This window comes from Podarcis liolepis (genome assembly GCF_965112155.1).
Source record: "Podarcis liolepis genome assembly, chromosome: 14".
In the NCBI taxonomy this organism is placed as follows: Eukaryota; Metazoa; Chordata; class Lepidosauria; order Squamata; family Lacertidae; genus Podarcis; species Podarcis liolepis.
The window spans coordinates 40,524,530-40,545,064 of NC_139569.1; the positions used below are offsets into that span (position 1 = coordinate 40,524,530).

Genomic DNA, 20,535 nt, shown 5'->3' on the forward strand with positions numbered 1-20,535 from the left:
ATGGCTTTGCTTTTCAGCTTTGAACATAAGTGTGCTGATGAACTAGCACATTTACAACGCCAGAGACAAAAAGTTAACAAAACATACAAGAGGTTTGCTTTTAACTATATATTTTTATGTAGCAAAAGGTTAAGGCTCTCATCTTTAGGAATGTAAGCAACATAATGGCCAGGGCCAAATGATTTGGCTCTGATTAGTGGATCTCTAACCCGGAGGTAGGTTCCATTGAATTAAATGGGACTGGCATCTGAGTTAGACATGTATAAAAGGTAAAGGTACCCCTGCCCGTACGGGCCAGTCGTGTCCGACTCTAGGGTTGTGCGCCCATCTCACTTAAGAGGCTGGGGGCCAGCGCTGTCCGAAGACACTTCCGGGTCACGTGGCCAGCATGACAAGCTGCATCTGGCGAGCCAGCGCAGCACACGGAAACGCCGTTTACCTTCCCGCTAGTAAGCGGTCCCTATTTATCTACTTGCACCCGGGGGTGCTTTCGAACTGCTAGGTTGGCAGGCGCTGGGACCGAGCAGTGGGAGCGCACCCCGCCGCAGGGATTCGAACCGCCAACCTGACGATCGGCAAGTCCTAGGCGCTGAGGTTTTACCCACAGCGCCACCCGCGTCCCTTAGACATGTATAGGTGTGCTGTTAATTATATCTTACTTTTGGGACATGCTACACTACTTAAAAGTGAAGGCAGTTGAGGGATAATGATGATTGATTTTATTATTTGTACCCCATCTGACAGGGTTGCCCCTTAATGTCATCAGCTAGAAATGCACGAGTTCTGTTGTCAAACTCTATATCCTTCTTCATAGGGAACTGAGGGCCAAACTAGATAAGTGCAAAATCAGTTTGCCCACCCACCCCCCTCCCAGATGATGAATGTGCATTTAGTAAATTTGTATACCGCTCACTCATAAAAGAATTTCTGTAAGTGGTGAACAACAGATGTTGTTGAGACTGGAGGCAAAATAGGTCTGAAGCTGAATGCTGACAAGCTGGAAGTGCTATGGACAGGTAGTTCCCAGGCACAGCCATTAGGGAGTCAGCCTATTCTGGATAGAGCAGCACTCCCTCTGCAGGATCAGGGTTGTAGCATGGGAGCACACTCCTTCGATTCCAGGCTATTTTTTGGAGGCCCAGGTGGCCTTTGTGAATTGTAGAGTTGGAAAGGGATCTTAAAAATCGTCTAGTTCAGGGGTCTGCAACCCGCGGCTCCGGAGCCACATGTGGCTCTTTTACACCTTTGCCGCGGCTCCGGGGCGGATACTAGCGAGGGGAGGAGGCGCATTGTGCGCCCCAACACTCCTCACTGTGGCGGGCGCTGTACTGGCTGTGACATCGCATAGGGGCAGTGCGTGCGTTAGCCACGCACCGTCCCGACATCACCTTCCCGCCCGCTGTCAGATCGGAGGGCAGCGGCGTGCATGCTTTAAATGTTGCAATGGTTTTGCGGCTCCCAGGTGTTTTTTTCTTCGGAAACGGGTCCAAGTGGCTCTTTTTGTCTTAAAGGTTGCAGACCCCTGGTCTAGTTCAACCCCCTGCAATGCAGGAATCTTTAAGGAGTGCTTATACCCAGCCCTGACCATTCTTGGACTGGGACATTAGGGATTCAAATTATAATAATACCGTTTTTGACACTGCCTTGCCAATACGCTTGTCCAGTACACACTTTTCTGTTTTCTGCTGAGACAGACTGGTGCCAACCAACACACTGCAATGTGCTGTATGTGAGACTACCTTGAAGATGCTCTGGAGTCTGCAGCTAGTACAGAATGTCACTGCCAGGCTGTTACATGGAGCACCAAGACCAATACTTAGAACTCTATACTGGCTCCTTGTTACACCTCCCAATTCAAGGCATTAGTTCTGGTCTACAAGGTCCTATATGATTTGAGACCCAATACTTAGAGGAGCGGGTGGTGCTGTGGGTAAAACCTCAGTGCCTAGGACTTGCCGATCGTATGGTCGGTGGTTCGAATCCCCGCGGCGGGGTGAGCTCCCGTCTTTCGGTCCCAGCTCCTGCCCACCTAGCAGTTCGAAAGTACCCCTAAGTGCAAGTAGATAAATAGGTACCGCTTTATAGCAGGAAGGTAAACGGCGTTTCCGTGTGCTGCGCTGCTGCTGGCTCACCAGAGCAGCTTTGTCACGCTGGCCACATTACCCGGAAGTGTCTCCGGACAGCGCTGGCCCCCGGCCTCTTAAGTGAGATGGGCGCACAACCCTAGAGTCGGACACGACTGGCCCGTACGGGCAGGGGTACCTTTACCTTTACTTGCTTAGAGGAGCACCTCCAACAATACCTTCCAGCCCAAGTTCTAAGGTCTTCAGGGGAGACCCTGGTGGTGGTGTCAGTGGGCAAGGCCTGGGGGCATGGCATGTGGCAGTCTTTCTCTGTAGTACCCCCCTCACTAATGGAATCCACTCCTATCTGAGAGTCGGTTGTCCCTCATACAGTTAACAATTAGGCATCAGCTTAAAACTGCCAGGCCTTTGTTAGCTAGCTGCGCACACATTAAGAGGAATAATCTCTTGTCCATTGGGTTGCATCCAACTAAGTTCTACTCACAGTAAACTCATTTAAATGAATATATTTAGTTATTTCCATTATTTTCCATTGCTATTTCCATTATTTTCCATGGGTCTACTCTCAGTAGGGCTAATATTGTATGCAACCCAGTGTCTTTGAGGATTGGTAATGGATGGTTGACAACTGTAATTGTTGTATGAGATTTTATTTTGTTTTAATATTGTTAGCTATCCTGGACTTCAGCAGGAAGAAGGCTGGGGTATAAGAACAATAAGTAAGCAAAGAAACGTCCCTTACAAGGTGCAAATGTTTGCTAATGGAGCTATGAACTCTGCACCAGCTTCCATAGCCTATTCAATTTCTAAAATGTTCCAAGATAATAATAAAAATAACAACAATGTGGGCCAAAAGTTGAGTGTAGGAGAAATGGAATTTAACACATGAGCTGGCAAAGGTGAATCCTAAATTCCAGATGGTGGCAGACTCGTTTTTATTGGTATGTTGAAAACAGTTGAAGTGTTAGATTATTCACTTCTCCTGATTTATAAGATTCAAGAAGTGTTATGTTCTAGTCATAAAGACAGGCATATATATGGGACATAGTTCACCCTGTAGCACATGAACTTTGAAGAAAGCAGCACATTGTGTTTGCTTGCCCTATATGCTAGAAATTCAGACAGATGAAATGGAATGTCACTTTGACCAGACTAAAGTAGGAGGGACGTTGTGGTTTTCTACAAAAGTGCAGCCAGTGACAAGAGGGGCCCCTGGAACACAGAGCTAAATTCTACTGAATCATACTATGTCCTCTATTCTTTTCTTAGGATGTTGGCAACCATCACTAAGAAGCGTACTGAATCAAGGCTGCAAACAGAGAGCTTTATAAGCCAAAGGGTATGTCACTTTTGAGATCACCATTTTCAGTTTTTAAGTAAATCTTGTGGCCTGGATAAAGAGTGGAAAACCTACTTAAGTTGGCCAGAAGATTGTGCTTTCCCTACCTGTTCCATTCAATACCAGTCATACACTCAAGTCTCCCTGTTCTTCATCTGGGCAGGCAAAAGGTGAAAGCACCATCTCCAAAGCCCACTCAGCATCTTTGGCCCACTTCTGGATTCAGGTCCATCCTCTAGCAACTCCACTGAATTTCTGAAGGACATGAGAGTTCTTCCTTCCCACCAACTTTAAAATGATCAGTAATGTCTGAAGTAATCTATTCAGGTTTTAACTGCCCAGAGATGCAGCAACCTCAATTTAGTATTTCCTGTAGCGTGAAGTCCATCTGCAGCATTTGTTTGGTTTTCTGGGTTCCTCCAGTCAGCTTCTAGTTGTCCCAGTCACAGGGCTGGTAACTATTGGTAGCCTACAAGTACCACAATGGACTGATCCCCACCCCAAAAAGATCAGGCTCAGCTCTCTTCTCCTGCTGCTTTTGCACACTGAAACTCTGACTCATTAAGGCTGTAGAAGGTGGGCACCAGCCCCTTCTGTGGGTTTCTCTGGGCATTTAACTGCAAGGCCAGAAGAATTTCACTTGTGTCCAGGGGTGGGTGCCTGTTGCAGGAAATGCCGTATTTTTTGCTCTATAACACGCACCCGGCCATAACACGCACGTAGTTTTTAGAGGAGGAAAATCCGTAGGCATGCCACTCATAGGCATTCCCTCCATAACACGCACAGACATTTCCCCCTTACTTTCTAGGAGGAAAAAAGTGAGTGTTATGGTGCAAAAAATACGGTATTTTTTGAGGGTACCCCTTAAGATGGAAAGGCAAAGTTAGAAATGGCAGGAGAATTTCACTAACTGCCTGGCTCTCGTTCCACTTTCTCTACCCTGAGTGTGTGGGAGAAGGAAGCATGATGGAGCCAGCGGATGCTTCAGCTCTGCTGATGAATCCCACAAAAAGTGTACAAGGTCCATTGCACTGAGCCAGATCCCCCCCCCCCCCATTTCACATGCTAGGTTATTTTCTCCACTTAATTCAACAGTTCATTCTGGTGTTTTGTTTGAACAGGAAACCCCAAAGCCATGCCATTCTACATCCACATCCGCATCTACATCCACATCCGCATCTACATCCACATCCACATCCACTGTGAGTTCAGCAGCTGAAGACCTCCCTTAGTAAGATACGTGTAACAAAAGCTACCCGATTCATTCTGTGTATTAAGCTTAGTGACATACTTGATATTAAATACGCCACTATCTTCAAGTCAATAAAGACAGAGCAGCATTTTAAAAATTTTCATCGGATTCATTTCTTTCTCTTACATTAGTAGGTTTTGGCAAATAAAGTTTTGTAAAGTCCAGACAAAAATCAGTGTTTTGGATTATCTCTTTTAGAAGCATAATTTCTGTGGGTAAAATACATCACAACAATTAATAGAACTCTTAATTTTATTACAATTATTTTTCAAAATGCATTCTAATAATGGACGTTGCTCATTATACTAAAAACAAATGATTTGTTTACTGTAGCGTAGGAAGTCCTGCCAACTTCACAGTGCCCCAGATTATTCCTTTAAAAAATTGACATCCTTTAGGACTCCAGAAAAATTGTCGCTCCACCACCAGGGTTGGTAGCAAATAGGCTGTTTCCTCCCAGCGCTAACCTCTGGTTATTGTTTTTATAGTAAGCCTCTTTCACATGTGCTAGGAAACTCTCCAGCTTCTCCACAGGAACCATTGACACAGTGCAGCCACCCCATCCTGCTCCCGTCAGGCGCGACCCAATGGCTCCAAATTGCCTAGAAGAACAAAAAGCAAGTAAAGAGATTTTCGAAGCCGTAAGTCAAACGGAGAGTGTGTGTCGCATGCAACATGCCCACTTGAACACAGTGCGCTTAAGTGCCTTGGAATTCATCTCGTTTTTAGAAGCTTAGAGTAGGAAGAGGCAACTGTGAACAGGGTGGTGGGGTGCTTAATTCAGTCCTGAAGGGCTTCCCATCTGGTCCCCACCACAACCTAATCGCTTGTTATGCCTGCTTCAGCCAGGCAAGCCAATGCACAGGCAGGGGGCTCTTTAACCTCTCCAGCATGAATATTAAGAGAGGTCACGAATGAACCACATTTGCTCATTCTTCTACGCCTATGTTTTGGAGAACAGATGACTTATATTGCACCGGAAGGGCTCTGGTTGCTGAGGAAAGGTGTATCAAAGACAGTAAGCGCAGCCAACAGGCCTTTATTAAATTAAACCTATTACCCCCGTTAAAGCTTTGCTGCCGACCAGATGCTTAAAAGTTCCTGTCTGCATCGAAGGCAAAATTATTCGCAATCCTTTGTAGTGTTTTAGAGCATTTATATAAGTAAGCACTGAGGGGGGGGGGCAGAAGAAATATGTCATTTTGTTTACCAGCATTCATCAGCAAAGATCCTTTAGTTTATGCCCAGTTAGTAGTCATAATATAAATTTCCAAATCTGGTAAAGTCCTGATGCCGAACAGTTCTGCTCATCAGGATGAGGCACCTCACGCTTTTCAAGATTCAGCTGCTCCTTCCATTTATAGCAACAGGCAGGAAAAGGGAATGTTGTGTCAGTCAGAGAATATCCAAACACTTTAATCACTCAGCATTAGGGGTTGTTGTTGTTGTATTTGCTATCTAAAACAATGCTGAAATTGGCCCAGTCAAGGTTTCTGCTTGCCTTTGTGAAGCATGGTAAATTGGTATTCCAAAAGGGGAATGGCACAATAATAGTTGCATTATTATATAAAGAACCCCAGAACTTGGGGAGGTGTGTTATTGCAGTTTGCAGCTGGTGGTTAGCAAGGTGATTTGGAGCAAAGGCTTGGTGTTGTTAACCCATTCCCATCTTCATTCTTGACCAGGAAAAATGATGATGGGACTTCAGAGTTGGGTTAAAGTGAAACTCATGCATTAGTCCCAGGCTGAACCAGGCCACAAAGGTGGCTGGCCAACCAGAGTAAGAGTTCACAGGAGAGTTCCCCTTCTCAGTTCCAGAGACTGAGCTGTTTTGTCTCCTCCATCTTGCAATTTGAAGTAATTTGAAGTAATTCCTCTTGAGCAGTGCTGTTGAGCTCAGAAGAAAAATTTCTTTTAAGGTGGTATTTCCAAGAAGTCTTCCTTTATTAATAACTCCGCCAACTTTTTTCCAAGTAATGGGCAAAATGACAGAAGGTTTCAACCATCTAACATGAAACTCAAAATCTATTCTGTGGATTTTTAAAAAATGTAGCGCTGACCAATTAGTGGCTAAGCATTTTGGCACCCCAAACCCTCACCATTATGAACCTTTCTAAAAAAAATAAATGGCAGGAACTCTTTAGGAAAACCCAAATATGCTGGCAAACCCAAAAACATCTGTATATGCAGATTTTGCTTCACAGTTCAAAACCTTGTAAGAGATGCAAATCTGATAGACACAAGCAAAGCTGTGGCACATGGTTTTAGAAAGGATTTTTAAACCTATGCATAGCAGCTGGCTATGATTGTGTATAAAAGCCATTTAATGTATGCAGTTGCTACCCATTACCATAACCATATCAAGCAAATGTTTTTGTTAGTCAGCTTTTTAAATCAATGACAGGCAATAAAAGGCCAGGGAGGGAATATCAGTCATCAGTGGAACAATCCAGGATGAAATACAATAATTACTTAAATAAAATATCTTCTGAATGAGATAAGAGCCAAATGAACCAACGTGTTCTTAGTTGCATGCAATTCATTTCCTGTCATAAATCTCCTAGACCAGTTTAATTATTGCTGCCAAAATTGATAGCACTCTTACTTCAGTGAAATCTTAATAACCACACAGTTCATATTGGCACTTACTCGTCTCCATCAGTTTCTGTGTTGCTTAATGTGTATCTTATAAAGCAGGGGATTTATATGGTTGTGGCCATTCTTCATTTTTATTCAGCTTCCAGGTTTGTCACAGAGCAAGAATCCCATTTCAATTCAGACATCACACCAAACTATTATTCACACTTACCATACCACAGTTTGAGCTACCAAATGTACATGGAAACATTGATTTCGACCATCTTCCGGCTCTCATTTTTTATCTGCTCAGCAAACCTATTGCTATAGTTCCTCAGCTTCCACAAGCAGCTTTAACAGCTGCAATCCAGACATAACATAAACCATAGGTGACACAAGCCATGATTTACAAATTCACCTCAAATCTCCATTTCTGGTTGAAGTTTCCTGACTGGTTGTAAAACATTTGTCAGTTCAAACAATATGCCAAACCATAGTTAGGTTTCCTTAACCATGCTTTGGCACAAGGCCTGAACTGATTCTCTCTGTAGAGCAGTGGTAGCTAACCTGTGGTCCTCCAGATGTTGAACTACAACTTCCATCATCTCTGACTGCTGACTGCAGGTGACTGAAGTTGGGATTCCAAAAACATCTAGAGGACCACAGATTGGCCACCCCTGTCCTATGACTATAACGAAGACAGCTTAGATACATACATAATTGCTTTCTATGACTTGAGGTTTCTCAAGCTTAAAACATCCCTGTGGTTAGTCTCAGCACTAACTGATATGAGAGACAGTGGCAGACATGTAGCACCCTATAGTGCCCTCAGTTTAGATCAGGCTTCCTCAAACTTGGCCCTCCAGATGTTTTTGGCCTACAACTCCCATGATCCCTAGCTAGCAGGACCAGTGGTCAGGGGTGATGGGAACTGTAGTTTCAAAACATCTGTAGGGCCGAGTTTGAGGAAGCCTGGTTTAGGGGGTAAGGAGATTCTAAAAGGATGGGGAAGGAGTAGGTCTTAAATCTGGGATTTAAAGGAAGGTAGAGATTGCACCAGATTATTGGGACCTACCTGCATAAGTGGTTGGGCTGCCCCAAGGTAAAACAGTTCTAGACAAAAATATTTTCTGAGATCTCACTGATAACTGGACAAAACAATTCATCCTTTGTCTGGATCTTTTGAATTTGTTTGTAGATTTGGATCAAGACCTGAATAACAAGGAAATGATTTTGCATCTTTTGACAGTGAGACAGGCCACAATTGCCAAATGTTGGAAAACTTTTTATCTCAATAATCTAGGCTATTGATATTCCCAGACTTGGCAAATCACCACTTTTGAAATATCTCACATGCACTAAAAGTGGCCACGGGCCAAATTGAGAGATCACTTCATAGCCATTTGGTCCAATTTTATTTTATATAGTAATACAGCATCTGCTTTAGACCATGGAGCTTTTCCCTTTGGTATGTTTTATTACTGACCCAGTAAATCACATAGCTATATTCTCTTGCATAACAGCCTGCTTATAAACATGGCAAAGGAGACAGAGAATGGGTGTTGCTGGAGAGACACATATAATAAATAGGCAGAAAAAGGTGCTCTCTGAATCTCACTTGAGGACACAGTTGACTGACAAACACTTCGGCAAATATTTCCCTTAAGAGACAATCCTTAAGGACACTGCAGGACACTGTTATAAGTATGACAATAGAAATATATCTGCTCAATGTCAGGTTTTATATTATTAAATGCAAAGAAACAAACCACAGATTGCCAACTGAAGACTTTCAGTGAAACTTCTGGGAACCATCTGCACTTTAAAAACACACAGACTGCTGTCGAGTACACAGCTATGATGATGAAGAAGAAGAAGAAGAAGAAGAAGAATTTGGATTTGATATCCCGCCTTTCACTCCCTTTAAGGAGTCTCAAAGCGGCTAACATTCTCCTTTCCCTTCCTCCCCCACAACAAACACTCTGTGAGGTGAGTGGGGCTGAGAGACTTCAGAGAAGTGTGACTGGCCCAAGGTCACCCAGCAGCTGCATGTGGAGGAGCGGAGACGCGAACCCGGTTCCCCAGATTACAAGACTACCGCTCTTAACCACTACACCACACTGGCTCTTGAATGAATATCTGAGTCTCGCTGATGTTTGGTCCACTCTAACAATATGGTTCTATAAATATGCTAGGTTGCGGCTTTAATGCCTAGGCTGCAATCCTTGTAGCATTCCATTAGCATCACTGCCACAAAATCAGCCTAGAGCAGGGTACTGTAGAATAATCTGTATGGTGAGCTGGTTTAAAAGCAATCACTGTATCTGAAACGGAGATACTCTAGGCTCTACATTACTGTATCAAGTGTCCCTGCACTCTTTGAGGATACAGAAATAATGTCTCTTCCACAAACTTTGCCAGCACTTCAAGTCAGGAACCCCCCAGGGCCTCACACTCTTATAGCATAGCCTAAGAAGGATAATAACCTTCACTTAGCTACTTAGTGCACCAAACCACCAGCACTTTCTGCCAAACACTTGTGGCATGACAACCATACAATATGGCCATAATGAAATAGTTTAGATTCTTTCTAGAGTGCTGAGTTTCAGACTGGCCCAAGACAGCCTCGGCATATTAGATCAAACTATTACCAACTAGCTGTACACAGTTACACATGAAAAATGTAGTAAAGTGTTGGATGAAGCTGGGCAGCAGATGCCATAAAATTCATTGTATTCTCTTATATTAACAAAATGTACCAACCAGTTCTCTTCTGTCATGGAAAGAGCAGCTGATTGATTGCGAGAGCTAGTTTTGGTTTCAGCAAATGCTATTTAAAAACCTCTCTGGTGGGTTGCTACTGGATGATCCACAGTAAAGGAGCTTTGTCCTACTATGGATTTGTATAGCACCTAATGTGAAAGAGTTTTGATCTTGCTCGAGACAATAAAGGGAAGGAGCAAAAATAAACAAGTAAACCAACTTTTTTTCTAGGTTGGGAAAGTCAGGAGCTGTAAATACAAGTATGTTTCTCTCATATTTGGGGAACAGCCACTGCTGAGTGGTAGAACACATTCTATGCATGCAAAAGGTCGCCAGTATATCCAGGCAGGGCTGGAAAAGGCTCCTCTCTGAAACCCTGACATTCTGATACAGATTTAAATTGTGCTTTAGACCCCGAATATCTAATAAAGTAGAGGCAAGTGTCCCTTATTTGCTGCGTTCTGTGAACTCTGACATGTCGTTCCCCATCCAATTTGAAACCATACCGGATCCTGCTTAGCTTTGCAAATGTGCTTGAAGTTTTATTGCTGCACCAAAGCCCTAGGGCAGAGCTGGTAAACCAGCAGCCCTCCAGACGCTGAACTCCAACTCCCATCAGCCGCAGCCAGCAGCATAGTCAAAGATGATGGGTGATGTAGCTCAGCAACGTTTGGCAAGTCATGGGTTCCCCACCCTTGTCCTAGAGTACCGGTAACAGTTTTAAAAAACAGCTTAATGTTATGGTGCACATTCACTGCAATCCAACCCACATGCTCAAAAGAAAGTTCACTTTCCATGGCCTTTGCAACTTACAGACAGATGTCCACCAGCTGATTCAATTCAGGACAGCTGCACTCATATAAGTCCTTGCAGCTGGCATGGCTCTGGTTCATTAAATCCCCCAATAACTGGACTGCATCTTCAGGTGCCTCTGTACAAATCTTCTTAAACTCCAGGACTCTGGCAGCTTCGCTGTACACATGCTTAGCACGTTGGTATAATTTAAAGGTGGTCACTAAATTTAAAAAGCAAGAAAAAAATATTCAGTGCAGGAACAAATGGAAAGATGTATGATTTATTGCTATCAGATGTGGTCATGGGGCTTCCAGAGAAAACTGGTAAGAAAGGTGATCCAACATTTTCCTATCTATTTTGTTTCTCTTTTCTTCAGTCATGTCAGTATTGGTATAAAAACTGTAAGCTCTGATCCACAGCAAGGAAGATGGTATGCAGAGGGATAGGGGACTGCAGTTATCACGACATAAAACATACCATGCCAGTCAGCTGTGTTGTATTCTGTAAAGTCAGCAAACTTGGGGGTTGAAATAATGGGGTCAGGAGGAAAGTGCTTTAACAAACATACTCCAGGAGCTTCCTCCATTATGCTTTTCTTGCTGCTCCACTCCAAGTAGGAATAGACAACACTCCTCCCCTGGTTAAGCATCCTGAGCAATGGCGCTGCTTGACAAGTGTCAAAGCATTAGAGCTACCTCTGTGGTTTGTGGTCTTCTTAACTTGCTTCAGAAATGTCTAATTGACTTTCTTTCTTTTTTAAAAAAATGATAGACAAGAGTCTGGAGCCCCTGTTGGTATGGAACCCAATAAATGTGTACCTCCTATACCTGTTGGCATCTGAAATGCCATGACTAGGAGGCTGACTCCTTTGAAATCCACAATATGTTTCTCCTGTTGTATTTGCTCATAAATTCAGCATTCATTCATTTACTAAATTTATATACCACTTTATTTTCTTCCAAGTTGCTCAAGGTGGTGTACATTGCTCTCCTCCTTCCCATTTCATTCTCACAACAACCCTATGAGGTAGGTTAGGCTAAGAGATGGTGACTGGTCTAAGGTTCCCCAATGAGTTTCATGGCTGAGTGGGGATTCAAACCCTGATCTCCCAGGTCATAGTCTAACACTGGTTCTCAGGTGGCAACAAATAAATACCTTTCTGAAGTTTTCTGATTGAGCTGTGTTTCGAACTTTCATGCAACTAAGGAACTGGGAACTACTAACCAACTTCAGCATCATCTGTAACCAGGGTTGGTCCTGACAACAGGGTGGCACTGTTATCTGTGTAGGACCTGACACAGGTGAATGAAAAACCTTTATAAGATTCTCTCCACCAGTAAATTTCATATAACCCAGACCAGCAAATACGGTGTGTAGTTTATACTGTCAATGCCTAGCCTTGTGCCAGCCCCCAAGTGAGTAGCGTTCTTCCAGCATGAAATATATAACCTCAAAAGTATTACCAACCTTATCAAGTACTAACCTTGCCATAATGATGCTAATGGTTGTTGAGAAAGTGTATTTCACTGCTCTTTATCTCAAGCATTATCCTATCCCTTCCTCCATCACCTTTACTAACATTTTTGTTGAAGTTTATTTTGTACATCTCTTCACCAGTCCCTTCAACTCAGGCTACATTCCCAAACTTACTTAATAAGCAATAAAGCCCTTCTGAACAAAACTTGCCTGATTTCTGAGCAAACATGCATAGGGTTGAACTACCAATCACCTAGTTTACATTTCTCTCTCTCTCTCTTGACCATTGTTTATTTATTTATAACATTTATATCCTGTCTTTTTGCCTGACCACAGGGATCTGAGGCATCTTCAAGATTCAAAACGACACGGCAATAAATTCTAGTGGAAGTGGTTTACATATGCAGCTGTAAAAGTAACATATATGTATATATGAGTTCAAGGGATACAAATATTTTCACATTAAAACTGAATGGCCCTTTCATGCAGAAATACTCCAAAGGGCTAAGGCCTTAATTGCATCCACCAGGGTCCCAATCTGGGTGCCAGGTGGAGATCCGCCAACATATTTTCTCTATTGGGTTCTTGGATCTTTGGTCATGTTGAATTCTGGGAGTGATATAAAACGCCAGTAGATTTTTCTTGTAGGAAAAGCTGAATAAAAGATGGTACTCAAATGCGCTTCATAGCACATCATTCACAACATGCGTTGCCACCGTAAAATGTCTACTTTAGCTGGTTTAAATTTGAGACATTGGTTTCCTGTCTCTCCTCAAGGACATGGGAAGCAGAGGGGGAATTACAGTGATGAATGAAGAAAACAACATCTTCAGAGGTGCCAGGATTATTTGGCCCGATATGAAACATAACTGCTGTTAATGAGAATGGACCCAATGGAAGACTAAATACATCATTGTTTTGGAATAAGATTAAAACCCATCAAAATTGGAAAAAGCTATGTACCCCAATGGAAATGACCCCCCTGGGATGGGTCACTGAACAATGGAAGGAGTTTTCCCAATTCCCAATTTACCAAATCCATTCAGGAGTACATTTTGTCCCTGTGTTTATGAATTGGTCTCTGCTACTTTCGCACCATGCAATGCACAGTATCACTGCTGGGTGGTTTACAGAGGTGTGTGTTGAAAACAGAGCATTCCTCTCTGGACAAATTCTCTTTCCAGACTATTTCCTTTTGAAGGCATTATTTTACAGCGGGGCAGTTTTAAAAATGTGCATTTGTTTAGGGCATATCTGAAAGTTGCGTGAGAGTCTGCCATTGCTCACACTCTCTTGTAAATCACCATTGAACAGTAGTAACCCAGAGAATGAACTGAAAACATGTCTGGTTTCAATTTGGAGGCCAACATCTTGCCAAAGGCTGTGATTGATTCAGAGACCACCCTTCGGTAAAGCAACGCTTCACTGGCCAGATTACCTTAAAGCACTTCGCGGTTCTCTCAAGCTCGTCACGTTACGTACTGGCCATGGGAATCATCTTTTTACTTATTCCTGCCAGCCAGACGCTGGAAAGGCATGTTCTCAACAACATTCTGTCATGTAAGAGAAGGCTCTATAACCTCTCCACATTTGGTTTTGCCTCTAATCTAGTGTAATCCTTTCAAAGCAATTATTACATCCAAAATGACAGAAACCGGGGTTGCATTGTTGTTTTCTTAGACTTTCTTATTAGAGTGACTGTTTGCCAAGCAAATGTGAGTTGAGGAATGATAGTATTTAATTAAGGGGCTCTATTGTGTGTGGGACGTGGGTGGCGCCGTGGTCTAAACTACAGAGCCTAGTGCTTGCCAATCAGAAGGTCGGTGGTTCGAATCCCCGTGACGGGGTGAGCTCCCATTGCGCAGTCCCTGCTCCTGCCCACCTAGCAGTTCGAAAGCATGTCAAGTGCAAGTAGATAAATAGGTACCGCTTCGGCGGGAAGGTAAACAGCATTTCTGTGCGCTGCTCTGATTCGCCAGAAGCGGCTTAGTCATGCTGGCCACATGACCCAGAAAAACTGTCTGCAGAAGCGGACAAACGGCAGCTACCTCGGCCAGTAAAGCGAGATGAGCACCGCAACCCCAGAGTCATCCACAACTGGACCTAACGGTCAGGGGTCCCTTTACCTCACTTTTATTGTATTTAGCTGGTAGAGCGGCCCAATTCTTAGAGAAAGCCTAACATATGATGGATTCTAGTAACGAGGAGTCATGCAGCCACTAAAAGATCTACCATGCAGCATCTGTAAGATGCAGAGGTGCAGATCTGTCACTTCCACCGACCAGCAAGACAGAGAAGTAGAAAGGACTATAATTTGGGCTAGTTTCCCCCACCCTACATAGTTAAAGAGTTTTAACATCACGTCTCCCATTTTATTTTTAAATTTATTGTGATTTATATAGTATATACAAACTCCACAAGTAACAAAAAAGATCCAATAACCGTTTCTGCTTTCCCTTGGACAAGCAGATTATACAAACATCAATGCCAAAACAGGATGGAGTATCAGTGTCCATCTTCTTTCAGTGTACATTCCCAACAACAGGCTGGAATCGGATTCATTCTGGATTAGGCTTTACAAACTGTTCCAAATTAAGACATATTGTGATGATAATTGCATCTCTGTGTTTATCTGGTTCACAAACTAAACAAAATCTTCTAAAGCTGTGTGAAAGGATTCAATTTGTGTTTGCTCCCTTAATACTTGAAAGTAGTGTGTTAGTGTCTCCATTGCCACTAAATACCATAACGTCTTATACCAGCTTCTCAAGTTTAGCCCATTAGCATTTTTCCAATGTTAGGACAGTACAGTGGTACCTCAGGTTACATACGCTTCAGGTTACATACGCTTCAGGTTACACACTCCATTAACCCAGAAATAGTGCTTCAGGTTAAGAACTTTGCTTCAGGATAAGAACAGAAATCGGGCTCCGGCAGCGCGGCAGCAGCAGGAGACCCATTAGCTAAAGTGGTGCTTCAGGTTAAGAACAGTTTCAGGTTAAGAACGGACCTCCGGAACGAATTAAGTACTTAACCCGAGGTACCACTGTATAAGTCTAGCCACTACCACCATATGTTGGAACAATTCTTTGGCAACAATGTCTAAATTGAGACATTCCCCAAAAGTGATAGAAGGCATAGTTGTGGATCTTTGGTGACTTGACACTTGGCTCATCTCCTCAGTGACATTCTCCTAAAATATTTCTAGTAAGCATTGTTACCAGAGGTGCTAGTAAGTCTCTAACAGCCTAACCTGTGAATAATCTTTAAATATTTGTACTTAACAGAGGACAATATTCTGAATGTTTTTATCAGCCAACCTAAAGAAAATATAGCATGCTGGATCAATTTGCTTTCCTAAATCTATTTCCCATACAGCCTTAAAGTTATCAAAGGTTGACACTGTCAGATCAAGCAGCAAACCTTAAGAGACTAAGCCCTTGTACCCTCCTCATAATCATGAATCCACTTTTCAAATGATGTGAGCTCCCTTCATAGTATGCTCTTTTATTAGTGAGCAAGTAATGAAAGGCTGTTCTGGATTAAGCTCCAGCCATCCAACCCTTCTCCTGCAGTTTATATTTTTTATTTCAACATTTGACAGTGCCCCTCTTTTACAAAAGTCACATGAATGAAAAAGCCATTTATATTTCAATTCAGAGCAATATGATTCCTTAATTGGGCTATGAAAGGAGGAATAATGGAGCACAGGCATTAACAGAAAGAAGTAATGAGACAACAAAGCTACCAACACCTCCATTTCAATACATGGAATGGAAATCACTTAGCAAGCACCACCAGCACTGCATGGGCTCACAGACATGTTCAGGGGAGGTATACTACTGGGTACCAAAACACTAAGAGTCAACCATGGGGGAGACTATTGCCTTCCTGCTCCGCTTGTGGGCTTCCCAGAAATATTTGGTAGGCCACTATGGGAAATAGGATGATGAACTATATGGAGCTTTGGATTGACCCAGGAGGGTGGTACTTTTATTCTTATGATACACTAATGGAAACAAAACCTCCATGGAGAGGCCCACATTCGCAACCACAATTGGCTTACGGGGCCACGCTTCTCATCTTACAGTTGAGCAGCTGAACTTCAGGTTTCCCAAGGTCACATAAAGAAAGCAAAGCAAAGCTGGCACCCAGATTCCTGTTGTACATCAGGGTGACTAGCCTGTAGCCTTCCAGATGTTACTAGACTTAACTCCCATCAGCCCCAACAAGCATGGTTAGGGATGGTGTTAGCTGTAATCTAGCAACATCTGGAGGGCCACAGGTTAGCACATTCCTGCACATGCTTGTCAGGGGCCTTCTTCAATAGCTCCCACGTGCATTAAGTGGATTGCACTTAAACTGCTTGTGTTGTAAGCCACAAAAAGACCCTTCACAGTCAATCAACATCTGGTCCATGCTGCAAAAAGTCAAGCAGATAGCTTCTCATCCTGGAAGCTCAAATTCTCCAAAGACAAACTGCAAATAAGCTATAATAATTCATTATTTATACCCCGCCCATCTGGCTGGGTTTCCCCAGCCACTCTGGGCGGCTTCCAACAAAACACTAAAATACAATAACCTATTAAACATTAAAAGCTCAGCTGATTTAGCTGCTACAAAATGTAGGTGTCTCCCTCCCTCCCACTCCTTTCAGGATTATGGGTCCCCCAGTCATAAATGCCTGAAACAAACCGTGATTTTCAGAGGAGCTCCTGAACATTCTACTAAATAATAATAATAATAATAATAATAATAATAATAATAATAATAATTTTTATTTATACCCCGCCCTCCCCAGCCAAGGCCAGGCTCAGGGCGGCTAACAAGCAATAATAAAAACAAGTTGAATGAATACAACTTAAAAAGAAGATTTAAATACAACATTAAAATATTGAAACATTAAAATGCAGCCTCATCACAGGAGAAGAAAGGAAAAAGAAAGGTAAAAACAAAAAAACAAAACAAAAACCAAGTTGGTTGTGGACAAGGAAATCAGCAAGCTTGTTTCCCCTCTCAACAACGCCAGAGGCTGCTACTACTTACTATGAAAATTTCGACCTAATGCGTGCCAAAAGGAAAAACATTAAGACTATAATAACCTGGAAATACAGCAATATAAGCAGGTAGACGTCTTTGTTTTGCTCTAATAAGGCCCTTTATAAACAGACACTGTTTCCCCTGAGGGACCAGATAGGCAACGCTAATCCACCCAGACGACAGTGTCTCAGCAAGCTATTCCATTAAGTGAGCCCCACTTCCCAGTATTCCATTGGCGCTGGAAAACAGTAGTTTTTGCCAAAGCAAACATGGGGATTTTACATATACTGGTGTGGAGATGGCAATTGTGCTACTGTCATGCACCAGTTGTATGATGCCCATGTGTCAGACTCAACTCCTTTTGAGTTCTGCATGGGACAAACATAACCTGTAGTCAGCAAGAAGCAGCAAGTGATAGGGGACAGGGAAAGGTCAGAGACTAGCAGTGAATAATAGGGATGGCTAGGGAGGAGATGGACGGTGGCAGTAAAACAACTGATGTGTTTCTGTGCTGGGTATGGGAAGATTTAGCTGCAACATTTTGTCATACTGAAAGCATTTTTTTCACATGCTACTATACCTTTGGGTCTTACAAATGCTATCCGTATGACTGGCCTTAATGAACCTTTGAGTCGGAACCCAGGTTTTAATTTGATTTCTGCCTTTATGAGCCAGCTGTGACCAGGTGTGTTTCACCTGAAACTTACCGTATTTTTCGCCCTATAGGACGCACTTTTCCCCCTCCAAAAATGAAGGGGAAATCTGTGTGCGTCCTATGGGGCGAATACAGGCTTTCGCTGAAGCTTGCGCACCGACCCCTCTCGCTCTCCAGGCTTCAGGAAGCTATCAGCAAGCCTGGGGAGCCCGCGGGAGTTCCCACGGGGCTCCCTAGGCTGCGGATAGCAGCCTGCCACCCGGCGCGCGGGGCGCCCTGAAGCAGAGCGCCTCGCCGCTGGGCAGACACCCGCAGCCTAGGGAGCCCTGCAGGAGTTCCCGCGGGGCTCCCCACGCTGTGGATAGCAGCCTGCCGCCCGGCGCACAGGATGCCCTGAAGCAGAGCGCCCTGCGACGGGCAGACATCGGCCAGCCCCACAAGCTCAGGGGACAGCGGGGAGGCGCAGCGCCGCCATCCCGCTGTTCCCCGACCTGGTTTGGGGGGGGAATAAAGGAATTCCCCCCCCCTTTATTTCCCCCCCCAAAAAAATTAGGTGCGTCCTATGGGACGGAGCGTCCTATGGGACGAAAAATACGGTACTACTGGTCCCTTACCCACTATCATTACCATTTTAGGTCATGTTTCCAGCTTGACTTTCACAATTCACAAAAGCAATGGGAGCAGATATTTTACAACTCATGAAAGGTGTGGGTTAAACCATAGATTTGAATCCTTTTTTTTTTTATCTAAAGGGTTTCAGGAGAACAAAATCTGAAAATTATTATTAAGGGGTTCCATTTGACCTAGATGGAAAAAGCAAAGTTCAAAGCAAAATCAAAGGCTTTGGTTTGGATGTATCCAATATTAAGTTTAGAAACAGAAGTGTGTTTTAAGAACATTTTTTTGTTTTGTTTTCCATGATAACCAGTTATTTAGGTCCAAAATATTTGGGCCTGGAGTTGCTTTGCTGGTTGATTCTTCACTGCCCCTGCTAGTCCTAATAAAAAACCGTTTGTTTAATAAATACATACATACAAAAGCTCTGCAGATATCCTTGTACTGCCCTGTGCCACCAGATGACTCACATAGAGCGTCCTACACATTCCAAACAGCAGCTCTTCATCACACAGAAAGAACTGACCTTTTGAAAATAAAGCACATAGAGCTTATGGAGCAGCAAGCAAATAAATAAAATGGCATCCTTTCAGACAATCATACGAAGTTGTAAGTGCCCTTCATTCTAATAGTACAGTGGTACCTCAGGTTACATACGCTTCAGGTTACACACTCCACTAAGCCAGAACTAGTGCTTCAGATTAAGAACTTTGCTTCAGGATAAGAACAGAAATCGGGCTCCGGCAGCGCGGCGGCAGCAGGAGGCCCCATTAGCTAAAGTGGTGCTTCAGGTTAAGAACAGTTTCAGGTTAAGAACGGACCTCCGGAACGAATTAAGTACTTAACCCGAGGCACCACTGTATAATGTTTATTCAAGCTCAGGTAACAGCACCTTGCTTTATGAAATCTCCTTAAAATGGAAGACTAGACTTTTATTATTCTTTATAGGATAAAACTGCCTTTTAAAAAATGGTTTTACTTTTTTTCAGAAAGCGGGATCACAGAACTGAAAAGAACCTCTGGGATTACGAAGTCCAAGCCTCCAACTGAGAGCTTTGCCAGCCGGCTGACAAACTGGGAGATTAGCAGAACCAGCAAGGATGACATAGACCCCAAAAGGGATTGACTCAGAGACCATTGCACAAGAAGTCACTGTGCACAATTTATCTCTTTTCTCCGGCTACTGCTTTCTCCACTTCTGGATTAAGGTTAAGCAATGCAGCCTGGCTGTTGCTATTTATGTATGAATCTGTCCTTCTGAATCCAAGTGTTGGTGCTCATTATTTAACGAAGTAGCACTCACGTCTCAGCACCCTACTCAAGAAAACAGCTTAGCACACCTTAAGGACAGAGGCAAAGTCTGATTTTGTGAATGGAGCTGTTTTCGTGCAGTCAACTCTAAGGTTGCTAACAAATGTCAAGCACGGCCACGGACAGGATGACATGGGAACTTGCCCCAACATTGTCACTCTGCCCAGTGTGCTGATGGTCCTAATAAAGAAAGTAACCCCATCATTCCATCTACCCACAAGATGCTGTACCAAAACTATGAAGGTAACGTTTACATCAGCATTCTCTAAGGACAATATGATTTTTTAAAATCCTCTGTTTATCATATGAACCTGCAAAGCCTTTAGGACCAGCCTTGTAGTTCCGCTTTCTGTCCCCATCCACATGTGGCAACCCTGGTGACCCCAAGACTGGAATTCCCTAACAGCCAGGCACCCTTTTTCTCAGTTGGGAAAAACTTTCTAATTGCAGTTACCATATTTGTTAATGTATAAACTGTTTCTGGATTATTTTGGTATGTTATTGCTGACTTTTTAATGTTGCCCATACAGTGGTACCTCTGGATACGAACGGGATCCGTTCTGGAGCCCTGTTCGCATCCAGAAACAAACGTAACTAGCGACGGTACATCTGAGTGCACGTGTGTCGC

The 20,535-nt window shown here is 43.4% G+C and overlaps 3 protein-coding genes across 7 annotated transcripts in view; 2 read left to right on the forward strand and 1 right to left on the reverse strand.

Moving 5' to 3' along the window:
• Positions 1-4,772, forward strand: part of FAM227B (family with sequence similarity 227 member B) — a 116,434-nt gene extending 111,662 nt beyond the window's left edge. For all 3 annotated transcript variants that reach the window (XM_083475823.1, XM_083475824.1, XM_083475822.1), the window contains exons 15-17: positions 18-92; positions 3,354-3,423; positions 4,545-4,772. In XM_083475823.1, coding sequence (XP_083331949.1) covers positions 18-92; positions 3,354-3,423; positions 4,545-4,655 — 256 coding nt within the window. In that variant the 3' untranslated portion in view covers positions 4,656-4,772. The remainder of the gene's footprint in view (positions 1-17; positions 93-3,353; positions 3,424-4,544) is intronic.
• The window catches only part of LOC310693470 (NAD(P) transhydrogenase, mitochondrial-like), a 963,907-nt gene that overhangs the window by 206,834 nt on the left and 736,538 nt on the right, over positions 1-20,535 (forward strand). The window lies entirely within an intron of this gene.
• The window catches only part of GALK2 (galactokinase 2), a 65,688-nt gene continuing 49,916 nt past the window's right edge, over positions 4,764-20,535 (reverse strand). Inside the window, exons 9-11 of one of the 3 annotated variants that reach the window (XR_014519242.1) lie at positions 10,829-11,030; positions 8,328-8,464; positions 5,140-5,277 (exon numbers count right to left, since the gene is read on the reverse strand). Coding sequence is in view for 2 of the 3 variants with exons in the window: in XM_083475891.1 (XP_083332017.1) it covers positions 5,070-5,277; positions 10,829-11,030 (410 nt within the window). In the remaining variant the exon portion in view is untranslated. Of the gene's footprint in view, positions 5,278-8,327; positions 8,465-10,828; positions 11,031-20,535 lie in introns of all 3 variants that reach the window. The other 2 variants (XM_083475891.1, XM_083475892.1) reach the window with 2 other exon arrangements.